The sequence below is a fragment of the Microtus ochrogaster genome, linkage group LG7_11 (genome assembly GCF_000317375.1).
Source record: "Microtus ochrogaster isolate Prairie Vole_2 linkage group LG7_11, MicOch1.0, whole genome shotgun sequence".
In the NCBI taxonomy this organism is placed as follows: domain Eukaryota; kingdom Metazoa; phylum Chordata; class Mammalia; order Rodentia; family Cricetidae; genus Microtus; species Microtus ochrogaster.
In genome coordinates, this window is record NC_022032.1 from 14,870,841 (window position 1) to 14,887,516 (window position 16,676).

The window sequence follows — 16,676 nt, forward strand, 5'->3', positions numbered from 1 at the left end:
ATGATTGGGATAAAGGAAGGTTGGATAGGGGAGCACGGAAGCACAATTCTTAGTTAAGGGAGCCACCTTAGGGTTGGCAAGAGACTTGAACCTAGTCTTTATTTTTTTAACAGCTAATGATATCGAACATGGTACATTTTCGCAGAATAAATATGTCTTTTGTAAATAATCTGTTGTGGAAATCTCATAAAACACAAACTCAGGAATAAATCTAATTTCCTTATTGGATAAATAGTTTCTGAGCATTGCATAAAAACATGTCCATGTATTTGTACTTTTAATGGATTTTTCTTAAACTCTTACCAAGCTATTTCATTGTTCTATTCACTAAAAAGAGTCATTGCAGAATTATGTGCACAGTAGCATAGGTAAGGCTACATACAAATTTCTGTGATTTTAGGGCTTGATCACCTATTGACATATACTGCTAGGTAAAAGAAAGATTTTGTTGTGAAATAAAGAATTGATCTCCAAGAAAAATTAGTTTCCAAATTTTATAAAATTTGATCTCAAGATGAGTTAGTGTATTGCCTTAAAAAGAGAGTTATATAGCAATGTCTTCCATATAACTTTAAATTTGATATATTTTTAATTATACAGACTTGCTTTGTAGACACAATTAGTCTACCAGTTTTCCTAATGCAGGTACACTGTAGGAATTAATTACCATCAACCTGGAGATAATTCTTAGCCATTTGCAATGGTAGGAGCTGAACAAGAAAAACAACTATTTGGGCTGTTCATCTGTACCCGCATTTTACTGTTTAAATTGAGATCATTGACATGATAAAGAAAATGTTTTATTCAGCTAGTACACTTCTGCCTCTATGATACTTCTAGAACCACTGCAGAAGATGGATAAGAACTTTCCCAGCTCTCCTGTTAGCTCTTCTTCTTTTTGCCACTATCATTTCTACCTTGGAGAGACCTCACCAAGGAATTATTTCCAGAAATACTCATTCATCTGATTACAGTATGAATATTTTATAAGTATCTTCATTTGTCCTTCAAGTGCCATAAAATATTTAACATTAAGTAGCTTAACTTGTGTTATGGATCCAGAAAGGCCCAATCATAATCCAATTATGGGGGGAAAAGTTCTGTGACACTGATTTAACTTACTGTAAGGTACAGTCTTTAAAGCAAGTAGATAACATGAAAGGATTATATATTGGATTCAAATATTGAGTAAAATCGTCTGCCTTTTGAACATAAAAGCATGATTTTGAGTTATGGTTATATATGGTTACTAAATATGGATATACATTACATAGAATATTATCTAATTATTTTATATTTATTTTAGTTGCTAAAACGTGGAAGTCACTTTCTAAACAGGTAAGTTAAAGATCTTGGTATACAAGATATGCATGTACACACACAATACACACATGTGTAACACATATGCACATTATCTGATTAGATAGTTATATGTTTTTGTGTGTGGTTTTTACAAATTAAAATCACATAATGATAGTAATTTTTTAGTCTTCATAATGTAAGTAAATAAAGAAGGTTGTCATTTCTATGTGCTAGTGAAGATAGAAGCTAATTGTCATGTGTGAGTGTAATTAGTGTTCCTTGTTTAGAAACAGTTGCATTATCTACTGAATTGAAGATATATATAGACTTTTACTCAACAATCCATACCTAAGGTTAAATTCTATAGCACATGTACCTAGCAAACTTAAACTTAACCAACTTTATGACTAGGTTATTTCACATTGGTGTTCATACCTAAAGAAACTATCAGTTACATACAGAAGAGGTTCAGAAGTCTGTAGACTGCTTATCATGGTTTTAAAAAGCAAGCACATGAGTAATAGGCCTAATAAATTTTCAAAAAATATAACTCCATTCAGGCAGAAATCAAAACTAGGGAAACAACACTATAGTTATGTAAGGATACATCCACAGTTGCCAAAAGAAAGGGGAACATTAACATATTCAGATAGTAGGACTGACATCAGGGAGAGCCTCAACGTGACTTCTAACATACTGATGATTTCCTGCTCTTACCTGAGCTATTTTTAACTTCCTTAACTAGAAAAAGGAAATTCTGCAGAGCTTATAATGGCAGATGCATGTTTCCCTGTGAAACTTCAGAAACTTCTCTTGATAGTTAACTGTAAGATACAGGCACTGCTGTCATAGCTAGACGGCTAGGAAAGTGACGTCCCTCATTGGCTGAGGATTCTAGACTGCCCTGATAAAGTACACATCCTAGTGGCTGCAACTGCGTTTATCACCTCACAGGTCTGCCAAGTAGACACTTAAGATGAGAGTATTTGGGTGGTTTACTCTGGGCTTTTAATCCTTTCTGCGGCCAGCTTCTCACTCTGCTTTCACTTGGTCTGCCCTCGGATAATTTAGGGGATTTCATATGATAACATTAGTGATACTTTTAAAGGACCTGTCTACAAAATAGCCAGGTTCTCAGGCGCTGCCTTATGGCCATAATATTTAGTACATCAAGGAGAAAGAGGAGGGGAAGATGAGGGCGGGGGGAAGGGTGGAGTGGAGAAGAGGAATTGTAAGAACTACAATAGTGGCAATTAACACAATTTTAAAAATCATATCCAATAAAAGTATTGCAAGTTATTACTCTATATAAAAATAAATGAATCTAAATTAATAACATGGTGAAATTTAATTTTAAATTAATAATAGTGATTATAAAACCGCATTAAGATACATTTCACAGTAGCAACAAAATCTGTCAGGTACTTAAAACTATACCATCTTAGTTACTTTTCTATTTCTGTGACAAAACACAATGACCAAGGCAACTTAGGATAGAAATTATTTCAGCTGAGAGCCCTCATTTTGATCCGAAAGTAGGAAGCAGAAAGCTAGCTCAAAATAGAACAAGCCTTTGGAAACCTCAAATCTAACCCCCAGTGACATACTTCCTCCAACAAAGCCATACCTTCTAATGCTCCCCAAACAGCTATCAACTAGAAATCAAATATTCAAATATATTATGCTCTGGGGCCTATTCTCATTCAAACTGCCACATTCCACTGCGTGGCCCTCATGACCTCTAGTGGCCATATCATAATGTAAAATCAATTTAGTCCAACATCAGAAGTCCTCATAGTCTGTCCACCTCAGTTTCCAGTCCAAACATCTCTTCTGAGGCTCAAGGCAATCTCTTAATTTTAACACCTACAAAATCAAAAGCAAATTTCGTACTTCCACCATACAGTGGCACAGTCTATAAATTGCCATTCCGTAAGGGAGGCATTGTGGCATAGTAAGGGAATACCGTACCAAAGCAAGACTAAAACCCAGAGGAGCAGGCTCCAAATCCTGTGGTTTTGTTTCTGGTGTAGAGGGCTGAAATGGCTCTGTCCTTCCATCTTTGATGCCTGCAACATCCTTTTCTCTTGGGATGGTTCCGCTCCCTGTTGGCATCTCTCCTGGGAAGATATCCCGTGTCTCCAGCACCTCTAACATCTTGGAGCTTCCAGCACAATCCAGGCTTCTCTTTTCCAGCTTCACACATGGCCTTTCCGGACCTTCATGCAGGGACTGCCCTGCCATGCGGACCCTCATGCAGGGACTGCCCTGCCATGCGGACCTTCATGCAGGGACTGCCCTGCCATGCGGACCGTCATGCAGGGACTGCCCTGCCATGCAGTGCCTGGTCTCAGTCATGCTTCTTTTTCTTGGAAGAAGATTGCATAGCCCTTTAATGGTAGATGCTAGTAACTTTACTCTTCATTAAAATATATGTCATATATTTAGAAGGATGAATGCATCATAATATATGATATAATATATATAATATAGATATATTTACTATAAAGTCATCTCAAATTTGTAAAAAGTATATTTTTTTGTACTTTTTGACAGCATAGATACTTACCAAAAGTGTTCATCTTTTACCAATGATTCTCTCACAAATATGATTATTATGTCCAAATAACCTATTATGTATCAAATACTGTCATGACTAAGTAAATTGATAGTCTAGTGAACAGTTGGCTATAAATTATTATAAACAAAATGAGGATTGTGCATATATTGGCTGCCTTATTCTTCCATCTGTAAACATTAACATATCAATGGATTGTTAGTATCCAAAGAGATAATGTTCCTGCTCGGAGGTAAAGGAGATAATAAGAAGTTCCAGGGAACTGGAAAATAACATTAGAGATGGCCTTTAGTTATATTTTACCCTCATAAATTCTCAGAGCTTCACCTCACTCCCCATAAACATAACTTTGATCCAGAACTGACAATTTCTTGGAATCTGGAACATTATAAAGTATAATCAGATGCTTCCATGTACAGGAGAAGAAAAGCTTATAGTTCAGGCAGTTGAGCCTCCCAATCCTACTACCAAATGCTAGTGGTGCAGTCAGCACCTCGAGATGCTTTCCATAAAATTCAGAGCTTGTCAGAGCAGTGCCTTCGCTATTGCCTTTAAAATGTGATAAAAAAAAAAATCTACCCACCCGAGTCTAAAGTCCTACCACCTTAGAATTAAAAAAAAAAGTCACCTCCCCCCAGATGGAGCTCAGCTGAAAGATCAGGGCTGAGTATCTTGCTTCCCATGTGTGGAAGAGGTTACATGCAAATTCTTCCACCAAAAAGGAAGACTCACTCCCTTAAAAAGGGAGAGATCTTTGTACCCACCAAAGAAAATAACTGTCTTGAAAAATATATATCATTACTGCTGGGAGAAGTTAATGTCAGAAGCTTTCATCCAACTCTAAAAGATTTCCATGATGACCCAACTCAAAAATGTTTAAAGAGTGTCACAATGAACATAGACTTGTTATGTGGAGGAACAGGAACTCACCAAGAGTAGTATCAGAGTTCTCAATGTTAGTTGGGCTTTTGTATGTTTTTATGTATGATTAAAAATTATAAATGGTAAAAATGCAAAAATTGAAGAACACATGAGAGGATCTTTTTAGACAGGACACATGAAGCAATCGTCAAAAGAAGTTACTGGCAGATTTTACTAAATTAAATACTTAAAACTTTAGTTACCCAAACCCATCAACAACACTAAAAAAAATTTGATGCATGGGAAAATGTTTTCATTATTTATTGTCCAAAAACAACTTTGAAAAAGGATCTTATAATTATCAGAACATGTGTAAATAGATACTAAAAGATAATCATTTCAATAAGAAATAATGGACAACATAGCTAGAATAGCTAGTAAATACATGCAAAATAGTTTAACTCACTGATAACCAAATATAGGCACATTGAAGCAGTGATGTTCTATCCCATATCCACCAGATGGCTAGCTTCCAGAAGCTTGACAGTGTCAGTAATGAGCAAGGGCGTGAAGGAACCAATTGAAAAAAATAAATGATGCCTTCACTTTGGTAATGACTGATGAAATTTACAGTGTATATTTGGGGACCTATTTACAGGCATGTATGCTAGAGGAATGTTTAAATGTTCACATCAGCTATCTTGTTCATCTTTCCTGACACACAGATGGGAAGGCAAAAAATTTAGAAACAGTATAATTACTGGGGAAATGGATCAAATAATTGTAAAGTAGCATACTGCCGATAACAAAGTAATACAGAATAAAACGAATAACTGTTAGAGCTGTGTGTATCCAACTGTAGACCTCCCAGCAACTGGTGGGATGCTGATGTTTCCAGGACCTAGGAAATGAAAGTAGTTCTCTGATTCTGAGAAGCTATTGGTTCTGTTCTGCCTCGTCCTCTCACAGGTGTCTGGATTTTTCTAAAGGTTGTGTGATGAGTGCTCTATCACTCTGGACAACCAATGGAGTGTGGGGTTGTAGATGCTTAGACTTTACATTTTCATTTTTCACATTTAAATAAACACTGATGAGTACAATACAGATAAACATCTTTCGTGTTCATAGTATTTTAAAAATGTAAATAGCTGACTTTTAAAAGCCATTATGAACAGTCACAGTATAGGTATTAATATCAAAATAAAGACTATTTGACATGAAGATATATCCATATTATGTAAAAGACAAAGAATAAAGTACAAAACAGTATATAGATAATAAAGATTTAATATTTACAATAAGATGCTTTATAAGATGTTTATGATTATAAGATGTTTTAGATTAAAAGACTATTAAATAAAATTGCAGTTTGATTTGACTTTGCATGTAAATTTCCTTTCTAAACCTACAATTTTCCTGTGTAGTGTGTGTGAGGGGGAATGTTTGCACTATATGATTAAAAAATTAAGTACATTAAAGGCACCTATAACTTTAGGAAACTAAAATTAATTCAGCAAATGCATATTTGTTATCTACTTGCAATACTGCAATTTAATTCTAACACTGGACACCCAGAGTTAGTTTAAAGACACAGTGCCCCAGAAGTCTGCTGTTCTTTCCGGTGTGGACCACAGTTCAGAGCCTCAAGGTGCCTCGCTCCTGCCCTCACTGGCTGTAGTTCCAGGGTTCTCCTACAGGTGGTTTAGTAATTGACTAAAATGACCCATAGAACTCAAAAATTGCTGTCGTTGTGGTTATAGACAAAGAACATATATTAAGACATCCCAAATGAAGAAGAAAAGTATTAGGTCTGGAAGTGTCCTGAACAAGAGTGTCTGTCCTCTCTCCATGAGGAATTGGTTTGTTACCCTCCGAGCATCTTCGTCGAGCTCCAGGGTACTTAGTGTCTAGAATTGTCTTGGGATTTATTTCTGAGGTGTAAGTTTCCCATCATGTCTTTATCTCTCAGTTTCCTTCTATCCTTGTTCCCATTCTTTCTTCTGTGACCAAACACAATTGTGAGTTATTTTCTTAATAAACACTCAAGTGTGACTCATGGATTTTGTCTCTCTTCCAGGAGCTGAAGACAAAGGCCAAATTCATTTTATATAGTACAGTACTATAACAGAAGACATAAGTATTGCTAGTGAGGAAGCGAATTTCCAACATGAATGGATATACAAAGATTTTAGTAAATATTAAAAAGCAAAAATAACAGAAAACAAAAATGATCACAAAAGCAACTATATGATCTAAGCATGGAAAAACTATATTTTTATTTATTATAGTTATATTTATTAAAAATAACTACTTGGCCAGGCGATGGTGGCACATACCTTTAATCCCAGCACTCAGGAGGCAGAGGTAGGAGGATCTCCATGAGTTCAAGGCCATCCTGATCTACAAGAGATAGTTCTAGGACAGGCACCAAAAACTCCAGAGAAACCCTGTCTCAAAAATCACAAATAAATAAATACTTGAAATCAATTAGGATCAGTTTCTGTAATTTCCTTTATGTGCCTAATTTGCGAAGATTACTTGTCCAATTTAGGTCTATACGTGCAAGAATTGGTTAGTAGAACTAAATGAGCTGTTACGAGTTCATTGTTAATCACAAAGGGGACTCTTGATAAAGGTAACTGATTTTTAAAAATCAGAACAGAGGTTGCAGAATATAGTTATAGTGGGAGAAGATTAATATTTATACAATAGAAATGGTATAAATTTAAGTATGTAAAGTGTATTGAAGACTTTTTAAAATTTCTTAATTTAACAAAAATATTTTAATTTCTTCTAAACAGTAAATATTCCAGGCTCCTTATCATTCACAGCTGAAGTCTTACCTGTTTGCCACAGTCTCCTATTGGACACTACTCATTAGCTTGGCATCTGTTCCCTGCAGTGCAGATAAAGCCCTGTGAAGGAAATGAATGCTAGAATCCACACACAGTTTGGAAACCCCTAGACATGCTCCTGTTTTTGACATCCCAGGGATTTCTTTATTTTCCGGCTCCCTCAACTTTGCAGTCTAACATCACAGAGCACTTTCTGGATTCCAATTATCAGAAAAAGTCTCAAGTATTCTCAACTTTGATTGTGCATAAAAATCACCTGGAGGTTGGGAAAAACACAAGTCTAGTTCAAGAGGAAATGCTACTCTGCATTTCCATATGCTTTCAGATGCCACTGGGATTGTTGGAAACTACATTGTGACAAATAAGCATCAAATCTAGAAGTAGAAGTGGCTTCTACACTGAAAATGTATTGCTAAAAATGTGTTACCGAGAAAAGTAATTTTTAAACTTCAGAGTATTTCATTATTTTACCAAATTCTTTCACTGGTTTTTCTCACAGTCAACCGTATTGCAATTGTTGCTTTGTTATGATTTTTTTCAGAATATGCATAATCTGTTCAAATATTTTTATATAAGCAATGACTCAACTGTTTACATTCTCCAACAATCCCTCAGCAGTAGTGATAATTACCTTTAGAATGCTGAGTGGAAGTCAATATTCTGTTGCCCAGTAGTAAGACTCTTTGGGTTCCCATGAAAACAGTCTGTTCATTCCTAGCATATTCCTTCACTCATGTTTCTTCTGCTCAAACTCAGATAAATCCAGGCATGCAGCAAAAAAAAATATGGAACCAACTGATCACCTGCTTTAATACGGAAATCTACATGGCTTTTATAGGCAGTCCCTTGTTCCTCACTCCAGAACTTAAGCTTGCTGTTTTATCTTAATTTGGTTGTCTTAGCTATATGCATTTAGTCAGAAAATTTACCTGAAATTTTTAATAGCACTAATTAAGTTTAATATAGCATCTTTAGCATTTATTTGATATTTGCATTATGGGCAAATATTGTGGCAGAATGAAGGACAGGTATAGAATAAGATGATTAATGTCACAATTCTGGTCATTTAAAAGGAGAATTTCCTGGCGAGGGAGGATACATATGTTTTTTTAAGATTCATGTTGTAAGAAAGTAATTTGAATACTAATCAGTATTTCAATCCTTCTTTTCTAGGAATTAAGTCAGATGCTCTCAGAAACTCCACCAGTTTGGAAGGGATCATCAAAGCTCTTTAGAAATCTTAAAGAAAGAGGTAAGTTAACCTTAGTCTGTGCCTGGGTCCCTGTGCATTTTAATACTGGCATGGATTAAAATTGTATGTGGAGAGAGAGATACACATATATGCCACCAAATGCAAATGTTTCTGGGTAAGTAATAGTATTTTGGTATAGTGTGATTAAGGATGATATTATGACTATATACATACACAAATATATATACTTCATGACCTCTTTAGCTTCATCATTTTCAAACACACTGAAAAAAAATTTTACATTTGCTCATAGAACATACTTTTCAAAAATATTAGGTCTTCAAGTATTAATTTTCTTCATTTCATTTTGTATCTAGGAAATAATTGTTATTTCTCCACTAAGTGATATACAAGGTTAACCTGTGCTACATCATGCCCTGATTAAAAGAAAAGAAAAAGTAAAAGATATCTTTGCAATTTTTGTCTATAATATTTCCCCAATTTTCTTCACGTAATATGAATGAAAGAGATGCTTTTTTATTGTGGATATTTTTTAGACTTAAATACTGGAATCGGGTATATTAAAATACTCCTTGGAGATCTGGGCATGGTGATAGATTTCACTGATCTCAGCTTCTCTGTAGCCTGAAGAGGGAGGATTTTAAGGGTTTTTTTTCTATTTTTTTTATTTTTTATTGAGCTTTACATTTTTCTCTGCTCTCCTCCCAAATTAGACTGCATAGCAAAGACATCTCAAAACAGAAAATACCCTTAGAAATTTTGTTCATTTTTTAGAGTGAGTTAATAGCACTGGGAATGTTCAAAACTCAAAAGGAATAGGTAAGTGTAATGAATTTTTTTTTGCCTTAATATATCTTATGAGAAAATAAATGGATCAATATAATTTGAAAACAGTGCATAGAAGAAAGAAATATTTTTTTTTTTATCTAAGCAAAGGTTAGCCTGGAAGGCCTACCCCTCCACATGTTATATGCATTTTTTATGTTTCCTGTCTTTTTGTTTATTTCCAGGGGTGAATATTCATTTAGCATTGTTCAGAATAACTCTCTGCAGTGTTGGAAGTGTTCATGTTTCTCTTCTATTTTGTATGGACACCATTGGTCAGTTATGATTATTGAGCTCTTCAAATGTTGCTAAAGTAACTAAGAATATAATTTTATTTGGATTAGTCTAAATTTAAATAACTACACCTGCCCATTGATTACCTACAGGAAACTTTATATCTGTCTCATATTGTTGATAGTAGCAAAATCATTAAACCATGGTCTTATAAGAGTTTAGAACGAGCTTGCTAAGTGGTTGAGAGATACTGAACTACTTGATTTACATATATATATAATATGTATGTATTTATATATTATATATGTATGCACGTGTGTGTGTCTGTATGTACACACATGCCCACAAACATTAAGTGGTCGGAAATCTTTAAAGCTAAATCTTTAAAGTTACTAAATAATAATTTAAAACGGATTTTATCTTTTTAGCTATAACTCAGTAAAAAAATTCAGCAGCTTTTCATAAAAGCAGTATGTAACACTTATATCAAGAAATAGTAATTTAACAATGTCATGTTTTTATGGAAATTCTTGAATTTTTTAATTGAATTTTTTAAAACCTAGTTGTCATCTCTTCTAACTTCCTCTCCACTACTAAGACAAGGTCTCTTTAAATAGCCCAAAGCTGTCCTTGAACTTACAGTCCTCCTGCCTCTTGATTACGTGTAATTTAGTTGACATGTTCTTTATCCTGTACTTGTAAAAACTACCATTACTATATAGTAGCATTTAACTTTATGTTATTGTTTGTCCTACTTAAGTTAGCCTTAAGTAGACTGAAGGGTTGATCTTCTCATTTTCTTCTGGTTTTCTGTGTTTACAGTTAGAAAGCATTGTGAATCTATAATTCATCTGCAGCAGTATTTTCTTTTCTCCTTGACCTTTTTCTTTTCAGTTATATCACTTTGTTCTCTCCTCCTGTGTGAATATTAATCCAACTCAGTAGCCAGGTTAGCCGTACCAAAAAAATGTCTGCTATGACCCTCTTAATAATAAACTGTTTAAAAACAGTCTTCCTGTTAATTAAACCTTTCATAAGGTTAATCTTGAATTAGTCATAGTAATCATATGGCTTTAAAGTTCCTTATATCAGCTGTAATACTTTGTCACCTACTAAGTGAATTCGAACAGAAGAGGACACTTAGATAATTGTAACTCTACAGCCACTGACTATTTCAGAATCTCTCTCCCAGAACGTTCTTGCAGTCATCCAGAACTATGTCTCTAGGTCACATATTCTAGTATAAACAGGAGAGAATGTTTTCCCAGCCTAGTGCGCAGTTACCTTCATGGCCCTGACAAACTGCGTGGTGGTGACTCCTAGTCTCTTTGTTCTAGACAAAGAGTTAGTGAAGCTTCAAAGGACATCAGATAAGTGAAGAGGTAAAGTCCACAATGTATTGAAGGGTGTTTTTTTTTTATACCTTTAACCAAACATCAAGATAGATTGCAATGTAGGTAAATATTGCAGACTTATTCCCGAACTTAATTGTTTCAGTCTTTTCCTAGTCAGTTACACTATTAATTCTAGCTTTAACAATACGAAAGAGTGGCCTAGAAGTGGAAAATGCAGTAACAGAATGTGTATTTATTTACTTCATGCACAAAATGGGTAAGATTTGTAATTATGGGATACAGAGAGCTCGGTATGCAGAAAACATAAAGTGAGGACCACTGAGCTAAAGAAAGAAACCCTTAGAGTCAGTTAAGAGTACAAGCTGTTATAAAAGTACTGAGGGGCCATTTGACAGCAAAAGATTGGTAAGTGTATTTTTTGTTTTTGAATGTTACACATCAAATTTCTAAGCAAGTAAATATGTTTCATTCAAGTGTTACTAAAAAGTGACTAAGTTCTTTATAGTATTTCTGACCGTTCTATGTCAGTTTGATAGAGTAACAACAAGAACAAGTTTAAAAGTTAAACTATAAATAAATATAACATTTTGTTTCTTATTGCCAGCATATTTATCATGAATGAACATTTTGTAAGAATTTTTATAGAGGCATGTGAAAAATTTAAATAAAATGAATTTTTCAACATTTGCAATGATTTTATAATATTGTAGTTTTATTTAAACAATATTTAGCAGATACCTCAAAACTATTAATAGTTTTTATTATATACAACATTTAGCTTTTATGTTTGTGAAATATAAATTAATATTTTATAAGGCATAATTGATACTGTTTTCTTCTAGGTGTGATTTCTTATACTGAGTATCTTTTTCTTTTATGTATTTTAACAAGTAAGTATACTCATTAAATTTATTTCTAAATGTATTTTCCTTTTGATCTTAAAAATGTGTCTTTCTTGGCATACTATTGGAAATTACCTCGTGTGTATGTCAGCTGTTGTACAGATTCATGTTTAATTATCACAGGAAAATGTCAAGTATAACATTGTCAGAGTCGAAACCCTATATATCTTGGCTTGTGACACTAATAAAATTTTCATAAATTATGAATATATTACTCTTTGGGGTTTAAGCTACATGAGACCTTAAAGATCAGAACTTATAATTTATAAAGGCTCTATTATATGCACTTAAACCAGGTTTTCTGCAAGTCTAATGTGAAAGAGTAGAAGGTCTTGAGTCTCCTAACTGCTGGGGAGCCTGTCCCGATACCCACCATTGTCCACTGCAGTGGCTCGCGCGCGCTCCCTGTCACATCATGCAGCAGTGTTTGTGAAATACTAGAGCTTCTGCTTGACTTTGTTTTCATCCACAAGAGGAAACTGTGTGCTGTACTCACTGAACCTCGGGCACCTGGCCTTTCCTTTTTGGCCTCCAACCCCAGGGAGGAAGCCCTGCTCTTTGAGCCCCCAGTGCTTCCCTCAACACTGAGAGGAGAACCATCCAGGTTCCTCCTGAAACACTAACGAGCCCTTAATTGGCCCCACTCTTCAAGTAGCTTTCTCACCCTTCTCTTTTAATCCCTGCATCATGCTTTATTTTCTTCATAGAACTTAGGTTATTTGAAATTACTGGTTTATGTGGTCAGTTTTGTGATGGCTGTGAAAAGTCTGTAATTACTAAATGTTACTCTTTTGGGCCATCTATGTCAAGAACAATGTCTCATTCATAGTATTCTTTCAGAAGCCAATTAATGAAGATAAAAAAAAGAATATTAGAATATTACTTTAGGAAATTTCAGATGAGGACATATGTGTAGATGTATACAAATAAGAGCATTAGTAAAACTCATTTTAAAATTTGATTTCTATGCTTAAAAATGTTATACTACTGTGATAATCTTACTTTAGTTATAAGTGATATATAAAGGGTAGGTGTGAACATGTGAATTTAACATAGCTTATTCCCATAATGAAATTAAATTTTTAGTGTTGGAAAATAAATGCTCTGCCATTGTTAGTAGGGCCAGCTGGGATTGAGCCAGCTTGAACACTAGCGACAGTGCCAGTCTAGGCTGTGATGATCCTGCCGTGAAACCACAATGTCGAGAGGCACATCAAAGATGAATTTACATTTGTCTTTGGACACAAAATTGCAAATTATAAATATTTAAATAAGCTTAGTGATGGTGAATTAAGAAGGACACTGTTGGTTAAGAAGCCACTTAGAAGGGGCAGGGTGTTGTGAGGGGTTAAGGCAAACACATAATCAGCTCGCTTACTATAGACTGGTTAAATTGTCTAGTGCAGTGACATTTCCTAAGAGTGTGACAGGAAAATTATGGGAAGTCACGTGATCAGAATTAATGTAAGTATGAGACGAAACTATGGAGGAGCGGCCATGTTATCTGTGGTACGGGCCTGTGAGTGCTTCCTTCTGGCCTTTAGTCATTCTGCCTTCTAAATAGTGCTTATAAAGGTTCATTTTACATATATTTTCTTCAAAATCTTTTAAAAATATAAAATATTTGATCTTCAGTCAAGCTTTATTTATTAAAATACAACTGAACTATCACTACAATAAGGAACTGGCTTCCATTTCTGATATTTCCAGAGGTGGCTATGATGGGTTAAGCAAGTAGGGTTATCTGCTCTTGGCAAAGGTCAGAATTTCCTATCAAGGTAGCAAGTTTATTAGTTGGATAGGGAGAACATTTAGATTTCTTCTAGTCATTTCAGAGGAAAAGGTGAATTCTTGTCCAAAGGCATTGTGCACTGAACCTCTCCTTGAAAAATAATCCAAGTTTTTCTTCCATCCAGGTTTTCTTGTTTATAGAAACCAAAACAAAAGACAACAACAACAAAAAAAAAAACAAAAAACAAAATAAAAAAAGCATCGGCATCCAGAAAAGAATCATAAAATTAAGTCAGCACATAAGACATGAGTCTTCCTCAAAATTAACTTGTTCCTTGGATTTGGGAGTGCTTCAATTACACATTAAAGCATAGTATAAAAGTTTCTGTTTTTTGAAGCTTCTAGAAGTTTAACCACAAATTTGTACTCTCTCATGATCACATTTATTCCACAGGTGATTTTAGTTTAATTTTTCTGAAGACTTTAAACTCGTGCATTGTGCTGTATTTTTACTCTTTTCTGCCACTTTAAGTAGTTGAACATACAGAAAAAAATTTAAATGTAGAGATCTCTTAGTTCTTTTTTAACAAGTAGGTAGAAATGTAAATATTTGTTTATAGAGGGATGGAGTCAAATATTTCCTTTGATGCTATGCAGTAAATAGCAGTAAAGTACTTAGAAAGCTTATGATCAGTTCTGATTCTGTGTCTGAAATACATGAGGCAGAAATAGTGTCCTTCAGTATAACTTTCACTGTATTTAACTTATACTAGCATGTTGCTTTTTCTCTATTGGTTATTTTTTGCAGTCTATGTATCTGTTGAATGTTCTTTTTTTTCTGGCAGAGCCTCATGCAGGGTTTAGAATAGCTTTCAACATGTTTGACACTGATGGAAATGAGATGGTGGATAAAAAAGAATTTTTGGTGGTAGGTACATGATATACTGCATTTTCTAATAATTGAATATTGCTCACTGATACGTTATGTTTTTGTGTTATTGGGACTATTACTACAAAGTGATCTTTCACCTGAATCTAATAAGTAAGTATATACCTCAAGTAATGTTTACCTTATGGAAGCATAAATTATATTGAGTTTTTAAAAGATGAATATAGCTAAAAGTTTGGAATTTGTCAGACACTTTGTACTTGATGGGTAATAGGCGGTTCTGAGATTATGTTTGTCCCGCTAATTCTCCGTTGCTGTCACACTGGCCACCTTGCTGCAGCTCTTTACCGTAGGAACTTCTCTTTTTATCAGTTCAAGCTCACTTTCCCTTTCCTTTTCTCTTCCTTCACTGTTACCTTATATTTTAGGTGTGCGGACCCACTTGCCTGCACACTTGCTTTCCTTCGACCAAGAGCTTTGATCTCTGGCCCTCTTCTTCTGCTGCTCGTTTTCCCATCTCCCCTCCCAAATTGTTTTTCCTTTTACTTCTGTGTCTTACATCTGTTCTGTGGCAAAAATGCTTTTGCTGGTTTTCACTTTTCTGAAATAAAAAGTAATGTTAATGTATTTTTTTAGAGTAGCAAAATCTTCTATTAGTATCAGTGTTCAGTTCCATCTTTTTGTGTCTTCTGTTTAGAAGAAAAAGGTGGCATATAAAGGGCTCTTTTTTTTTCCAGAACAGACCTATTTAATAGAGTAATTTTGAACAAGTGTTCTTAATCAACATTGACTTTTGGAAATCCCATTTATTAAAAGCTCTTTATGCACTTGTCTTTTGGAATGTTTTCTGCGTGTGGAATGGGAAAATGAAATAAAGTTGAGATTGCTGTCTAAATTTCATAGACAAGAATGATGAACTATCCAGAAAATTGGTTTAAAAAATTGTGTGTGTGATAGAAGGATCTCGGCAAACATCACGGCCAGCAGAGTAATGGTCAGCCTGAGACAAGAAGGAAGTTCAACATGACTCAGTAGCCAGTGTTGGTTCAAACTTCGAGAGTCTGATACCAGGCAGGTTATTTTAGCCATATTGAAGCACAACACAATTTGTAAAAAGTTTCCTGGTGAAAATTAACCCAGTCCTATGAGCAAAATAAAGCTTAAGTCATGACTACATCAAAACTCTTTGTAAAGTGCATGTGACCTTCCCCATAAAGATGGGTTCTATAGATTGACCACGTGTGACTTAAGGGTCATTGGAGGATCTGGTGTGGCCTGGCAATTAGCCACATCCATGTCCAACTGTCTGGGTGGAAAATTGGTTATCTTTTAAACATCAAAACATCTCTTCCTTTGAAGAGAGACAACCCTGTGTGTTTAACATTCTTAGTGTTCATCTGTGAACACAAGGAGCTCATGTCCTCTACAGTAAAAGAAGTGGGAGCAGGCTTCCATTTTAAAACCACAGAATTTAAAGAATATTACTAGCTGACATTTACTTAGAAATAATAGGCAAAGTGCTAGGTAATTAGTTGTGGTATTTATTTTATATTTTATATAGCACTCCATAAGGCAAGGAGTAAGGAGTGTTCCTTATGTTCCAAGTACAGAAAATGAACCTCAGAGAATGAACTCATCTGAGGAATGTTATCAGCAGTCTACTGTCTACAGAGCAGTTACTGCGAGAACTTGTCCTTTGTTCCTACATAAACTAACTAGAGCAGTAGGAGTTGAGTGGCCTAAATGACAGTGAGACCAAAGCTGAACTCTGACAGATTCCTGGAGGACTGCTTCCATGTTCTCTACAGCCCAACAGGCTCCATCTCTGTCTAGGCCTCAGACTCCCTGTCTTTGTGTCATGGAGATCAAGGGAAACTGAAACATTAGACACATTGAACTCAGCTGTGAATTGCCAGTACCAAAGAATGTGG

At 34.9% G+C, this 16,676-nt stretch overlaps 1 protein-coding gene across 2 annotated transcripts in view; it reads left to right on the forward strand.

The window, feature by feature from the left end:
* The window catches only part of Micu3 (mitochondrial calcium uptake family member 3), a 74,518-nt gene that overhangs the window by 33,049 nt on the left and 24,793 nt on the right, over nt 1-16,676 (forward strand). For both annotated transcript variants that reach the window (XM_005362538.3, XM_026786906.1), the window contains exons 3-6: nt 1,307-1,338; nt 8,770-8,848; nt 12,066-12,113; nt 14,702-14,784. In XM_005362538.3, coding sequence (XP_005362595.1) covers nt 1,307-1,338; nt 8,770-8,848; nt 12,066-12,113; nt 14,702-14,784 — 242 coding nt within the window. The remainder of the gene's footprint in view (nt 1-1,306; nt 1,339-8,769; nt 8,849-12,065; nt 12,114-14,701; nt 14,785-16,676) is intronic.